We start from the raw sequence: 15,863 nt of genomic DNA on the forward strand, positions 1-15,863 counted from the left end.
GGCTAAAGCAAGAGATTTCTTCCTGTTTTCTTTGTTTTCAGAGTGGCTCAGATGATTTGCAGTACTAAAGAGGAATGTTTATGCATAGGCTGTAATATTTGCACTCTCCCCTCGCTATTTTTCTATCACTTTAAGAGTGGTAACCCAGATTTTTGCAGTTGGCTGAAGACATTGTTTGTTAGTGGGTTTTCAAAGTAATGCAAGTTAAGCAAAATAACAAAATAAGATGACCATTTGTGTTGATTGTGATAATACTGCTGCCCATCTCAAGCTTATTTTAGAAAGCAAAACACAGCATTACATTTTGGTGCATGCTTGCACTGTTTGTGTGTATGTGTGTGACGAGTGCTTTGAATTGTGATATTTACATAAACTGTTGTCAGGCTGCCCAATCTGAGTGGCAACGCTGTGTTTAGCATAAAGAACAGTCTTTTATCTCAACAGCCCCCTGCAGACGCAAACATGTATGCACTCTCTCTTTCTTCATATATGCTCTATGTTTTTATAAATATAAATATACATTTACAAGGCCGATTTTAAGGGTGAGTATTCAAAAGAGTCATTATATTTTTTAATAGTTGAAATTACTTATTTTCAGCTATGGTTGCATAAAATTGATATTAAAACAGTAAAGGCTTTAGCATGAATACAAAATATTTCCATTTCAAATAAATTTTGTTCTTTTAAAATGTTCTATTCATCAAAGAATCCTGAAAAAATATTAAGCAAAACTACTGTTTCAAAATAATAATAAGAAATGTTTCTTGAGCACCAAATCAATGTTTTAGAATGATTTCTAAAAGACCATGTGACACTGATGGAAGTAAAATAATTTATCTTTGCCATCACATGAATAAAGTACATTTTCAAATAAATTAAATAAAAAACTGTTATTTTAAACTGTAATTATAGATTCTCCAGGGCATTTGGCCTTATTTAATGTGGTATCTTCTTTTTTTAAATCAGGGTAATAGTAAATGTTGTATAAAATATAATAGTTATTCCTGATAATCTTGCGCAGTAAATTAGAATCCTGTAAAATTCCATAATTTTCAAATAGTGGAAAAGAAAGTCTATAAAGTGCTGTCATCTTGAGTATGACATTAGAATGTCTAATATCCCAACATGGAGACTAAGTCTAAAGAACGGTCCCCTTCATGCCTCCCCTTTCCAGATTTAAAAGCTTAGCTTTCTCCTTTCTCATACTCTCTCTATCCGACCCCCTCATTTTCTCTTTAATTCCTCGCTCCTGTGCTGCGGTGTGAGGACAGGCGGTCAGGCGGTGGCTGGCCTCATGATTAATGATGTTTATACTTGACAGAAAGCTCCTTTATTTATCTGCATTGCTGCTCAGTAGATATCATCAGTCACCTGAATGAAAAATATTCACTCATACCAATTTTGCAGTATAATTGAGTGGAGTCACTTCCCTTCTGTCGTCTTTTACCTCCTTTCTCTGTCGGCCTCCCTCTTTTTTTCTCCTCTCTCTTCTCTTCTGCTATCTAGCCGTTTTATCATCGCCCTAGTAATTTTCACACTGCATGGTATGATATGGAAAGGCTGGCTTTAGCCGTATTTGACATTAAGCCTCTTCAATTTCACGAGAGAAGAAAGGGAGAGCGAGAGAGAGAGAGAGGGGGAAATGCAAAGAAAGTTGCATGCCACTTTGTGGAGATGCTCAAGAATGGACAAAATATCTCCCCTCTTTTTTTTCTCAAGCAATTTAAGGATTTGGAAAGAAGTGAGATAAATTCCTTAGGAGAAATGAGAGCAGACTGATGTAATATCTTTTTTTCACTGCTTGGTAATACATTGGTTTCATCACTTAAATGCATGGCCAACCCCTTTTTTATAGCTTTAAGCCAGTATGAGAAAGGTGGGTATTATAGGGCTATTCAAGCATTACTTACAAGTAACAGATGAGCAAATGAGAGGATAGAGGGGAAAAAAGAGTGTGTGAGAAAGAAGCTACGTTTTCTGAGGCCTTCAATCTTCCAAGAATCCTTTTCACGCACGCATATGGATTTGTTAATGTGTGACAATTTTAAACGGATTAAATACTAATTATTTATACTGTATGTAAAGCAAAAAAGGATTCTTATTCTTATTTAGTATCTAGTATACATATACATATATATATATATAATTCTTATTTTTAAACACCTTTTTATTATGTGATTCTTTTTTATAAAATGTAATATCTAAAACGTAATAACTAAAATTTTGCTTAATTTATATTCAAATTACATTTTTAAATGTCTATTTTTGGTCAACATCAGTTGTTAACAAATACTTTTTTCTACAGTAACCAACAACTATAGATATTTCAAGGGTAAATAATTTGAATGGTAAAGAATGCATTTTAAAAAAGAACTGCAGATCTTGACAGGCTAAATCTATGTAATCAAATTCAGGCAGTTTAAGGAGGGCGACTGTCAGTCATTCAGTGTCACTCAATGGGCCACGTCCTCTTTTAATTGGCTTGAGAAGACACGCCCCCTCTCACACACTCTTTCACTCGCTCACACACAACTGATTGTCAAGATAATTTATGAATTAATCTATCCAGTTTTTCATCACAGATTATGCTGATGAATATGACAATTATAAATAGATTTTTTTAATGAAGTCATTCTTTTTTATATACACAGAAATTTAGAACTGAATTGCACTACTCAATAAATCTTCTCTCATCATGTATAGAAATAAATGTATTCATTCAGATTCCAGTGTTAGTATAACTGATTGCACTCTGGTGAACAGTATTTCATTAGTGGATGAGTTAATGTGGAGAAGTCTGCCGTATATCTATGTGCTGTGGCGTTTGGCCCCTGCGGAGGGGAGCAGGCTAAAAATGTGCAGTTTCCATTAAGGACTTCTGAGCAGCAGGCCCTGGTCTCTCGCTCAGGGGGGCAGTTACAGTGTTCAACCAGCTTTTCAGAACACAGCAATAAATCCTATACCTGCTCTCAGCCAGAAACCTATCCCACTCTCTCTGTGTCCCAAACACTCTCTGACTCGCTCTCTCTTGTGCCAGCATGCTCTCTTAAAGATCTGTGTAAATGTATGTATACCAGTGAGGTATTTTACGACCTTACCACATGGAGCTGCTAAAACATTTGGTTGTCTGGAATGAGGTGGCTAGACATGCTAAGAATAAATTAATTTCTTCTCCTACTCCTGTCACTTAATTTCTCTGATTTATTTATATTTCTATAATAGCACTTAAATATAAGTTTTCTCCACTGATGTTACAGGGGCATGTTTTTGTGTTGTCAAAATCATTAATTATTTATGAGGTATATTTGTATTTTTCAACCATTACCAAAACCTTTTTCTCCCTTTTCAAGTAGAACCAACTGTCTGTCTGTGAGGTCATCCACATCACATTTGGATGCATGCAAACACGTTCATCACACTTTCCTTCTCTGTAAAAATTTCTTTCTCATATGCAATCACATATTCAAACAATTAGTAATATGTTTAAAGAGACCTCTTTGTCACAATTTTGGCTTTAATAAGAAACACCAAAGAAATTTTGTGTTAATATTTCCAGAAAAATTTTCTTCATGGGAATCTCAAATGTTTTTCCTCTCATGCTGTAGGAGAAATAACATTTTTATAAAAATATTGCAGGGATTAGTATCTAGACGTGTTTTTTTTTTTTTGTTGTTGTTTTTTTTTTGTTTTTTGGGGTTTTTTTTTTTTTGGTCTTAGGAGGAAAAATCCAAGAAGCAGGTGATTTAAAGTCTTCATTTGTTCTCAATTAAATCTCATAGTTAAATAGAAAAAAAGCGAGATTTAATTGATTTTGTTTTTTAAAGTTAAATCTGAACATGTGTGTGTTTGTGTTCATGCACATGTGTTTCTGGTCTTCTGTAGTATAGCATGTGATGTTCTCTGCTACTGTGACAGACACACACACACACACACACACACACACACACACACACACACACACACACACACACACACACACACACACACACACACACACACACACACACGCACACACACGCACACACACACACACACACACACACACACACACACACACACACACACACACAGTTTGAGTCCCTCCCGAACGTTCACTCATGATTAAATATCAACACACCGTTCTTGACATTTTATTAGTTGAACAAGATGGATCTACTGGTGTGACTAAAGTAGGCTATTGCGGCCCACACCCTACCAAAAGCCTGCCTGCCTTTTACATAGAAAAAAAATATGGGAGAGACTTTTGGGAGCAGATTTTTTTTTTTTTTTTTTCTGCATCCTGTGGTAATTTTTTTCCTAGCCACATGGAGTCCTCAACTGAAATCTTATTTTACAGTCTGAAATCCCTCAAACACACGCATACTACACTGGCTAAATCCTTCCCTCACCTCCAGTATCACCATCTCTCATTGTGCCTGTCCCGCCTGTGTTAACTCCTCAAGGTGGTTACATGCTGTACCATATTGACACTGTCCAGGGTTTGCATAACCTTGTCTTTGTGTTTGGCTCCTGGTGCTGTTTCTTTGCCCGAGTCTGAAGACGAGAGCTGCATTGAGAAAAGGAACTGATATATTCTCTTTCTTTCTTTTCATTGTGTTAAAAAACAACACTTCTCTTCTGGCCTTCTGTTTTCTCTTGCCCGAGGCACACTGCAGGACAGCACTGGAGTGAGAGGTTAACCCCACGTATGCTCACACAGATAACGTAAATAAGTTAAACTTCTCCAAAATGCACTTCTCAAGCAGTACTATTGAACTGTAAACAATTTTATTGCTCTCAAGGGTTGGAACTTTAGAGTAGTGATTACTTTTTAATGCACCATATGCCCCTTAAAACAACAAGATGCAGCAGACACTTTAAAGACAGCTGTTTTTTATTTTAGTTTATTTTATAACTGGTTATTTGTTTACTGTTTCACATTTGAAAGGCCAGCTAGCTTCAAAATAGCTAGCTTCATCGTAGCACACTTGACTTTGATGTCTCGGTTTTTGTTTGGACTTCCTGTACAGACTTGTTATTTGTAATGCCCTATTCTGATGGTTAAAATGCCATTTAATTATGACAGAGAAATTTTCCAAACAACTTGCAGGAAGCTTTGCTTTGCAGAGCGCTGGAACATAAACATTTCCTTAATAGAAGTTACAGTTTACTCACAGTTGTGGTACAGAAACAAACAGAGCTGAAGAGATAGTGTAACAAGCTCTTTTAAAGTTCAACTGTAACATAAACTTTGCAAATTGTGGTTTACACTACATGCTTGGTAGTTTTGGCTGTCACACACACTTTAGAAATAAGCTTACAAATATTATAAAATTAAATATATATTTATATTTATTTATTTGTGATTATGCAAACATTATATTAATCAAAATTTTAAAATCTTGCAAGGGATTTATGTCTTGATTTATAAAGTTTATACTGTATGATATAAATGTGGTGTGTGTGTGTGTGTGTGTGTGTGTGTGTGTGTGTGTGTGTGTGTGTGTGTGTGTGTGTGTGTGTGTGTGTGTGTGTGTGTGTGTGTGTGTGTGTGTGTGTGTGTGTGTGTGTGTGTGTGTGTGTAGCTGTGGACATTTGGGTAGCTGTGGGCATACATGCAGTATAGGGGTATTTTGTCTCAAGATGAACCCAAAATGAAAAGTTCACACATGCCTTTAGTAGGAAATTAGAGATAAACTACAAAGCCGTACTTAATCTTTCTGGCCATTTGTATTTCTCTCTCTCTCTCTCTCTCTCTCTCTCTCTCTCTCTCTCTCTCTCTCTCTCTCTCTCTCTCTCTCTCTCTCTCTCTCTCTCTCTCTCTGGCCACAGACAAGGACAGTTTTTCTGGTTCTCTTGGGGAAAGTGAGGCGGTCCCTGGTGGTCCTAAAGGGAGGCGCTGTTCATTAAGTTGAACATTTATCTCCACCCCGTTCCCCCTCTCATCCCTTTCATCTCAACCTCTTCTCTGTCTCTCATTGACTGTGGGTGTGAAAAGAACATAAATTCACAAATAAGGGAGGACACTATTCCTCCCCTTTTGTTCAGAAATCCTCTCACCTCCCATAAAAATCATCCTATCCAGGCTTGGTTACAGCTTAGATGTTCTTTTTGTCATTATCAGAGATTTGTGCAATGCCATTGATGCTCAAGCATGAGAAAGTTCAAACGGGGTGTCAGAAATTCACAAGGACATGATCTGGTACAACACCATGGTTTCTTTGAAATCCTGTCTGCAACCAGTAAGGAATAAAACTTAGAGCTTGGGTGCGCAGAATCTATTTTGCCGTCTTATGTTTTTTGCCATAAATAATTGCAAGTTAGATGTTTTTCATTTGAAGCATGTATTTATTTGATGCAAAAATGCTTTCTCCTTCAACTTAATATGTAGTCATTTGTAGGTTGATTTCCTTGAAAACTGCAAACACTGTGGCTCATTGAAGATATCAAAACAATATCATGTGTTCGGAGCGGGAGTATCTTTTTGTGCAACCAATGGAAGACAAGGGGAGTGTCTATGCAATCTGTTTGAAAAAGATTGGCTGCATTGAGAACAACACTGCTACTATAGCGGAAATAGTAAGAGTAGTAAGCTATTGTTGTTCAGAATAACATACTAGCATTCATTTTACTATTGCTATTATTATTAATGTGTTCTGATTCACGAACTATTTAAAAAAACACTACTGCACAGTAAATATTAAAGGATGAGTACATTTTTCTGAAAATGTTGTTTACTCTTACTATTCTTTCTTCTGAACACAATTTTTTTCTTTTCTTTTTTGCCCATACAATGAAAGTCAATGGTCACCAAAACAGTTTGGTTACCAACATTCTTTAAACTATTTTCTTTTGTGTTCTGCAGTAGAAATAAAGAATGTCATAAAGGTTTGGAACAGCATGAGAGTGAGTAAATGATGACAGACTTCTCATTTTTAAGTGAACTAATCCCTTTAATCTAGTGTTCTGGATGTAGCTAAACATTTCTGTTTGGTGACACTGGTGTCACAGAAATGTAAAGAAGTTTTCTAAAGGCAACACTTTTGGCCAAATGGTTCAATAGTCCATTAATATTTACACACATACTGACATAAGATACATCTACTCTAACACACACTGCCTTGCAGTATATCTCCTAATAGCTGACACAAGCTTTTTTTTGTTTTGTTCTGTGCTTTATTGTCAATATTCCTTAATGTATGTCATGTCATCTCTCCAGCATGCGAATCATACGTCATTCCTCACACCCTGAGCTTTCCTCGACCCCTCTCGCTATTTATTTCTTCCTCTCGGGTTAGCTTTTACACTTTCTTAGCTTCTCTCTCTCTCTCTCTCTCTCTCTCTCTCTCTCTCTCTCTCTCTCTCTCTCTGTTCTTTGATCTCTGTGAAAAGAGAAACATTAAAGAGCCGCTGTTTCCGCAGTCAGGGGCCATCTCCCGTTTCCCCTCATCATTCTCCTGTCCTCTCCTCTCTTTTACCACTCTCCTACACCCTTTGCTTTCCTGTGCCCGCTCTTTTTTCTCCCCTATCCTCTGTCTCGTCTCTTTCTCTCGCTGCTGTGCCGGAGTTCTGGCATTGTGCTCCAAGAAGAACTTGTGCTCTAGTCAGAGAACTATGGGATCTCATTCTCTCTCGCATCAGTCAGGGATCTGCTCAATTCAGACTTCCTGTCAACTTTGGGAAATAAAAGACAGATGATACTAACTGTCCATTTTTATACATTTTCTTGTGATCATTACTTATTTTATGACCTAGCTGTTAAGAACGATCATTATATATAATTGTATTGCTCATACTTAGAACAAACCTCTGTTAAGTATTACATTTTAGCATGTAACTTAAAAAAAAAAATATATATATATATATATATATATGTTTGTTAATATTTTAAAATGTTATATTCTACTATTATATAGAAACAGTAATTTATTTATTTATTTATTTATTTATTTATTTATTGGCTCTTGTGACCTTGAACATTATCACTAATTAAGCTCAGATTATGTTTACACAGTCTGAGAGGAACAAAGTTTAGTGTGCCTTCTTCTTAAATCAGACACACATTTGCTTGTGTCTCAAACAATGTAAGCTAATGCAAGCTAATATTTATTTTACTCTCACCACAAGTATATATTTGCAGACCGGCTACTCTGATCATAGCAGGGAGCCGTTACACCAGTTTGTTTAAACCGCAAAAGTCACAACGTTGTTAAGCTCTGCTGCCAGCATAATATTAACATGGCCTGACACCATTTCCTGTTGAAGAATAACACAAGCACGTCAGTCCAAATTTGTTAATTTAAGCTGCAAGCACAGTCTCATGAGGAGAACGAGGAGAATGAACATGTGACAACGTGCAGAAGAAAAGATGAGAGACAGAGAACAACGATAAAGTGTGTGTCTTTGTGGAGGAGGAGAGGAGAGGAGAGGAGGAGGAGGAGGAGGGGGGAGGGGGAGGAGGAGGAGGAGGGGGGAGGGGGGTTGGGGGGTCAGGAAATGGTTTCCATATGTGGAGCCCTCTCTCTCCCTCGGCCTGTTCATGATATAACTATTCAAGAGGTGGAATGCATCTTTCCCTACATGTCAAAAAGACCTCTGTCATGCTAAATTATGAGTTCTCATTCTCTGTCTTTTTCATATACATTATGGTTCAAAAGTTCTCTTTTTTTCTTTTTTTGATTCTCCTTTAAAAAAAAAAGAAATTAATAGCTTTATTCAGCATGGATGCATTAAATTGATAAAAGTGAGAGTAAATACATGTATAATGTTACTAATGTTTAAGGATTTCAAATCTGTATTTCAAATGGATGCTGTTCTCTTGAAGTTCCTATTCATCAAAGAAAACTACACCCATTTAGTATACTCTGATCCATGAATAAGCAAATTAGCCCTGCCTCCACTTAATCACACATCTCAGAGATCACTTGGTCAACTTTACTCAAGTTACAATATGCTGCAAACTGGTATCACCCTTTACAACGTCGGACACATAATGGTAGTTAATGTGTTGGTAATGTTACACAAACCATGTTCCCATTCGCCATGTCAGAGTCAGTCAGCTGCCCTCTCTAAAATTCAGCATCCTTTTACAAACGCATTGAACAACTCAGAACGTCAGTGGAGAAAGGTATTTAGTTCATCATAACATCATAATATACATCATACACCCGCCATATTGCTAAATCTACCCCATTTTTCATATCAACATAAAAATATACCGGGATAACCTGGCTTCTCTTGAGACTCCCCTGCTAGTTCGATGTTAATGATATGCTAAAAGCCGCCGACACATTGACGTGATTGGTTACAAGGTAGTTTGTGACGTAAGAAACACCAGCGATTTCGAACCTGCTTTTTTGAGTCTGTGTTTGTTCACTAAAGTCATAAGGAAAAAATACTCAGCCAGGGCTGCCAACTCACATTCAGTGTGAGACTCACTCAAGTGACACTTTTCACACACTCTCACGCCACACATCCATTTTCTCACGCAGAGAAAATTCGCAAAGCAACACTGACAGACAAGACTTTTGAGAATTTTTGATATGAAACAAATTCTCAGCTCTCAGATTTTGGTCGATTTTATTATGAAATTCAAACAATAAATACCGTTTCGGCACTCGTAAATGTGATGTGACAGATCGCTGTAGCGCCTCAGATCAAGCGGCACATGAACTGATCATCTTTTACTCTTTACTACTAATTAATAGTAAATAAACACAAATGAACAATAGAAAATGTTGAAAGATACAGTACAACTTACCGAAGTGTATATGCCCCATACATAATATCGATAAATGATGTTACATTTACCTCAGGAAAGCCATTGAATGACCATATGTTAGTTGGCTAGAAAAAAATAGCTATAGAGAGGAGTATTTTGCTAAATAAGTGCACCATTTTACATATTTATTATATTTTTACTTATATCATTAAAATATTATAACATTGTTATTATAATAAAAAAATGTTTTTTTTTTTTTTGAGTTGTTATTTTTAACCTTTAATAATAATACCAACTGACAGGGCTCTCTATGTTTACAGCATTAGGTGAGATTTATTTATTTTTTCTTGAGAAAAATTAACATGTATTAACATGTATTTGTTAATAGAATACTATGTACCTAATAGTTATCCAAAATTATCTAATCAAATCACAGAATTGAAATCGAGAAATTTGTGTCAAGCTATAATAAAAACAGTAGCCTACCAGTCCATTGTAACATGTCATCACTAAACTTAATACAATTCTGTTTAGAGACCAAATGTCCAAGTTTTTTTTTTTTTTTTTACATCCCCCCCTTTCCATAATTCTCACTCCAAGCTAAACTCAAAAGTTGTCAGGCCTGACTCAGCAATGGTGTTGATATGGACATATGAAACAATATTATAAAACATGATTTCTGATCAAATAAATTCAGCTTGGTGAGCATTAGAGACTTCTCAAAAGCATTAAACCCTACATTTTTGAACAATAGTGTATCAGTTTATAATCTTGCATTCTTTCTGATAACACTGTATATTTGTAAAATAAGAAACGAGTGGCCGTTTGTCTTCTAAAACAAGTTAAGAATGAGTGTGTAAAGTTACCACTAAAGGTACTGTATTTTGAATGGCAGCAATCAATATATAGGTCTGAGGGGGTGTAAATTTAGTGCAGTTCATGTCAGGTTTGTTTTTGCCAGTGCTTAGGGCGATTGATTTTTTTTTTTAGCGGTGTGAAAGCTACTATTGCAAATATTGATTTTGTAGTAAAGTGTCATGATTGGAGATAAATAATCATTGTAGGTTATTTTGTCACGATTGTCATAAAAGGTTCATCATGAAAGTGTGTGCGTGTACGTGTGTGTGTGTGTATGTGTATGTGTATGTGTTTACGTGTTTGTTTAGTTTGGGCAATAGGGGCCATACACCTTCACTGCATTGTTAAGGCATGAGTATGTGTTTGTCTCTTTAGTAGTTTGCTGATGTTTCCACATTATAAAGACACACACCATGAGGGTGCTGTCACTCACATTTGCATGCCTGAACACACCCCTGCTGTAGCATGGGTATGGGAGTGTGTGTTAGGGGAGGAAGTATAAACATGTCTTGTGATTGAAGATGTGCAAAATGTCCCGTAGTGCCTATGAGAAAGCATGGCAAGCAGTTGACTCAGACATTCCAAAAGCGAAACACATCTTCGTTAATATGTGAACCAGAACGGATCTGGTGAAACTCAAAACTGGCACAATCTTTCATCTTGAAAAGTACTGCAAAGTCATGTGACATTCAGAGATTAATAGACAACATTTAGTGTGACTTTATAATCGTAAAATCCTATTGCAACTACAATATTTTGCAACTACATGTCAACTAACACTCATTAGAATATAGTCGACTGTAGGTCTAATACTCTAATGACTACTTGACATGTACTTGCAATGTTACTTATAATCAGTAGAATGTATGTTGGGGGACTATCAAAATAAAGTGTTAGCAGATATTAAACGGACAGTCTACTAATACTCTAATGACTGGTAGTTGACATGTAGTTAGAATATCTTAAGTGGAGTATTGAATTAAAATGTTACTGTAGTTATTAACATCAGTATTTATTTAAATGTTTATTTTGCTTAAATTATGGTTTTACTAAACAAACAGAGAATTTGCAGATAATTAGTAAACTTGAAATTAGCAAGCAATTAGCAATTGATATTTTGATATTATTTAGCTTTTATTTTAATTAGTGATGTCAATCAATTAGAAAAATAACACATTAATTACACATTTTTCTGTAATTAATTGCAATTAATCGCACCTAACATTAAAGTTTTTATTATATTTTTATATTGTAATAATTTCACATTTAATCTCCAAATTAATGTAGAAACAATAAAGACAGTATATTTTAAATATCTTAATCTCCAAATTAATGTAGAAACAATAAAGACAGTATATTTTAGATATCTGATCTAACAGGTAGGAAATATACAGAAATTGAATAAAGTGATCAAACACTGCACTCTTCACTGCATAAATTATCAATTAAATATAGATTCATTTTTATTAAAGCTACAAAAGTTATTCAGTCAAGAGCAGTGAGGACAGAAACCAAGAATCAAACTCACAACCTTACAGAAACCCAAACCTCTCGGAGGGTTAAATGCACCACATTTCTACTACTATTTCTTAGCAATACAGTTAGAATACATTAAATATTGGTATAGTGATTTAGTTTTAGTTTGGAAAGATATAGAACAGTCATCAATTCAAGAAATACAAAAATAAAAATATCCCTTTTATTGACAACAACATTAAGAAACATAATTGTTTTGAATATCTTACTATAAACAACATTATTTTGTGTGGTGGAAAGCTAACAGTATATTTTTCATCTCACCTCCTCCTTGGACACCATTATGGAACAACAATATGTTTACTATAAACAAAAAATATTTTCTCTTCCTAAAAATGAAAGAGAAAGGGAATATTAAACTAGGAGATGTTTTTGAAAATGACTTTTTATGACTTTTGAACGATTACAATATTGCATACAATTAAAGGAAGCTATAAAAAGTAAACTTAATATCAATACCTTTGTGAATAGTAATCATGAAAATTTTAATCTTTACCTTATATCAAATTATTATCATGGATATATAATAGCCTAGCCTCCAATGATTCCATAATTTCTCTACCTACAAATAAATGGAATAACGATCTTCATTCTGAATATACTGACCTAGACCTTTTAGAACTTTGCAAAGATATGTTTGTCATATCTAGTAATTCCAGAAAACAGTTGTTACAATACAAAACACTATATTGAGTGCATATCACAAAAAGTAAATTGTCTCTGATGGGCCATGCCAACACTAATGAATGTACATACAGTCAAAATAGTATAGATGATTATATTCACTCCTTCTGGAACTGTACATACATAACGAAAATCTGGTCAGAAGTTATATATAAACTTGAAGTGATTCTAGATTTTAATCTCTCTAAATCCCTTTCAGATCTTTCTCATATTAGCGCTTCAAAAGTAACAAAAACATTTATCTTGACCTTATCCATATTAGCAAAAGAAGTAATACTATTAAACTGGAAGAATAGAACAAAAATATCTATTACCCAATGGTTCAGTCTATTAGTAGACACACTTGAGAAAATGACTGCGTTACTTAAAAACAAAATGACTGCTTTTGAAAAAATATGGAGCCCTCTTCTAAAGTTCCAGGACAGATGATCATGAAACATGAAATAATGCATATAATCAAGGTGCGTATAAATTAGATGTTAAATAATGTGAGTTTACAGTTAAGTGTATTTGTTTTTGTTGTTTTTGTGTAGATTTGTTTATTTGTCATTTTTTTTGTATCCAGCAATGTATGTAGTTGTGCATGTGTATCTTATGGTCATGCATATTAAAGAAGGGGTTGAAAAAATTTGATTTTTTACATAATTTTGTGTGTTTTTGTCCGTTCAAGCGCAAAAGAAAACTCAATGTGGCCGGCACGCTGTCTGAAGTGACTTTCTTGCGCATGAGCCATGTGTGTGTCACACAGACAGGAGATTCACAGACGCATGCAAGACAGTGCCGCACTGAGCCCTGAGCCGCACTCTTTTGTGTCTTGTAGTGCTTAAATAGTTTAAAAGCATTTGCATGAATAAGAGCGTGATCATATAATGTAATGCTAGCTAAACGATGATGGAAAAAATGGATGCTACGCAGCAAAAATGCATTAAACTGAAACAAATAATAATAATTATTGCATGCATTAACAAGTTAATTTTGACAGCCATCATTTGAATATTTTCAGTTTTCATTTTAGTTTTAGTTAAAGTTTTTAATTTTAAATTAGCTATCTAATATTTATCTCATTTTAATTCAGCTTAATTTCAATCAACGAAAACTATTTTTAATAGTGTTAGTTTTTAATCAACTTTAACAGAACTGGATGTAGGTGCTGATTCCATGTAGATTTAAAGAATCAGTTTTTTTTTTTTTTTTTTTTTTTTGATTATTTGAAATTAAGCTATTAAATCAGATTCAATGCTGTATTGCTTATATACAAAATAATCTCCATTAACTTTTAGCTTACCTAAAACCCTTCAGAATTTCATTGAATGATTTGAAGACACTTTAAGAAAGAGTTTTGTTGGTTCTGCTTTAGTTCTTCATTTATAAGATACAGGCCAATCTCTTTCATTAGTGGCTGGTGAAGTAGACTCCTGAGGCCAACAGGAGACAATTCAGTGTGGACAAGCTTTAGACTGTAATTGGGTCCATCTGGCCCTTCAGAGAGGTCACTTGAAATCAAAGTTCTCTACAGAACTGTGTGTGTGTGTGTGTGTGTGTGTGTGTGTGTGTGTGTGTGTGTGTGTGTGTGTGTGTGTGTGTGTGTGTGTGTGTGTGTGTGTGTGTGTGTGTGTGTGTGTGTGTGTGTGTGTGTGTGTGTGTGTGCGTGTGCGTGTGCGCGTGCGTGTGTGTGTGTGTGTGTGTGCGTTTGTGTGTCAAGTATATTTGCAAGAGTCAGTAATTATTATTTTAAAGTAATTTGGCCAAACATTTTCAGATTTTTCAGCAATAGTGAAGATTATCTTCTTCATTTTATTTTATTCTTTCTTAAAAGCCACTTATTCCTTAAATTCATACAGAAGAAACACAATTTATTTGATTTTACTCATACTAAGTCATGCAAACCCACACTGACAGTCCTGCTTGAAGAAAACTAAAACAATAATGGTTGAATAGGGGCTGTTTAAGACAACAACAAAATCCTCAGACTGAGTGACACTCACCATCTCAAGAAAATATGGCAAGGCATTGTGGGTAGCGGTAAGAATTCCTGGCCGTCTCTGTCTGATTAAAATGTGATGTGTTGAAAGCTGGCTTTGATCTTAGGAAATGTCTGCGAGGGAGAAGTTGGAATTTAGCTTGGGCTTTTTCCCTCCCGCTCACTCTGTGATTTGGCCCTGCAGATGGAGGCCGATAGATAGTGTCACCATTCATTTCCTGCTCAAGCTCCTACACCATTCTGTGCAGACGCTAGACCTGGAGCAGGGATCGAGAAAGAATAGATCACATGCCGAGCTTTTGTGCCTTGTGCTGAGCTCTGTTTTCTTCTATGCTTCATTCTAAATGTATGCATATGCTTTGGTTTGTACATGCACAGTTAACATGACATTTTGCAAATAAACCCAAAGACTTGGAACATCCCACCCCGCTGAATGGAGGAAGAATACACCATCTGAAAAAGACTCCTAAGGTGCTTAAATGCTTTTCTTCGTCTCTGATTCCAGGCCTCCTGCATTGGCAGCCAGCCCAGCATTTTCTGATATCTCCCTTATCCGGATCTCGCCGCACCGAAACCCTTCAGTGGGGGCGGAGTCGCCCTTTAACCCCCCACATCCATACATTAACCCCTATATGGACTACATCCGCTCACTGCACAGCAGTCCCTCTCTGTCCATGATCTCTGCGGCAAGGGGCCTCAGTCCCGCAGATGGTGAGTACCTCAGAGACCTGTTCTGGGCCCTCTAAAAATCTATCTATCTATCTGTCTGTCTGTCTGTCTGTCTGTCTGTCTGTCTGTCTGTCTGCCTGTCTGTCTGTCTGTCTATCTGTCGTTCCGTCTGGTAAAGTCTGGGATGTGGCAAACATATAACAATACAATTCTTACAATTCTTATTTAAAATTAGAGTTAGCTTCTCTCTGGAGGCGGAGACCATAGTTTGATCATTTGGATGGGGTCACTCTCTCTGTTCTTTGTCTCATGTTAGAAAACCTCTGGAGGAACATTCAGCGTGTCAGGCAGAGACTAGCGATCACATCCTGAGTTAAGAGGGGGGTGAAGTTCAAGGCCATGGTTGAGGGCGGAGGGCACGAGTAGGGAGGGAAG

The 15,863-nt window shown here is 35.9% G+C and overlaps 1 protein-coding gene across 1 annotated transcript in view; it reads left to right on the plus strand.

Moving 5' to 3' along the window:
• The window catches only part of gli3 (GLI family zinc finger 3), a 181,699-nt gene that overhangs the window by 116,126 nt on the left and 49,710 nt on the right, over positions 1-15,863 (plus strand). The window contains exon 5 of the mRNA XM_082183977.1: positions 15,265-15,470. Coding sequence (XP_082040103.1) covers positions 15,265-15,470 — 206 coding nt within the window. The remainder of the gene's footprint in view (positions 1-15,264; positions 15,471-15,863) is intronic.

Source organism: Leuciscus leuciscus (assembly GCF_965113295.1).
Source record: "Leuciscus leuciscus genome assembly, chromosome: 11".
NCBI classification, from domain to species: Eukaryota; Metazoa; Chordata; class Actinopteri; order Cypriniformes; family Leuciscidae; genus Leuciscus; species Leuciscus leuciscus.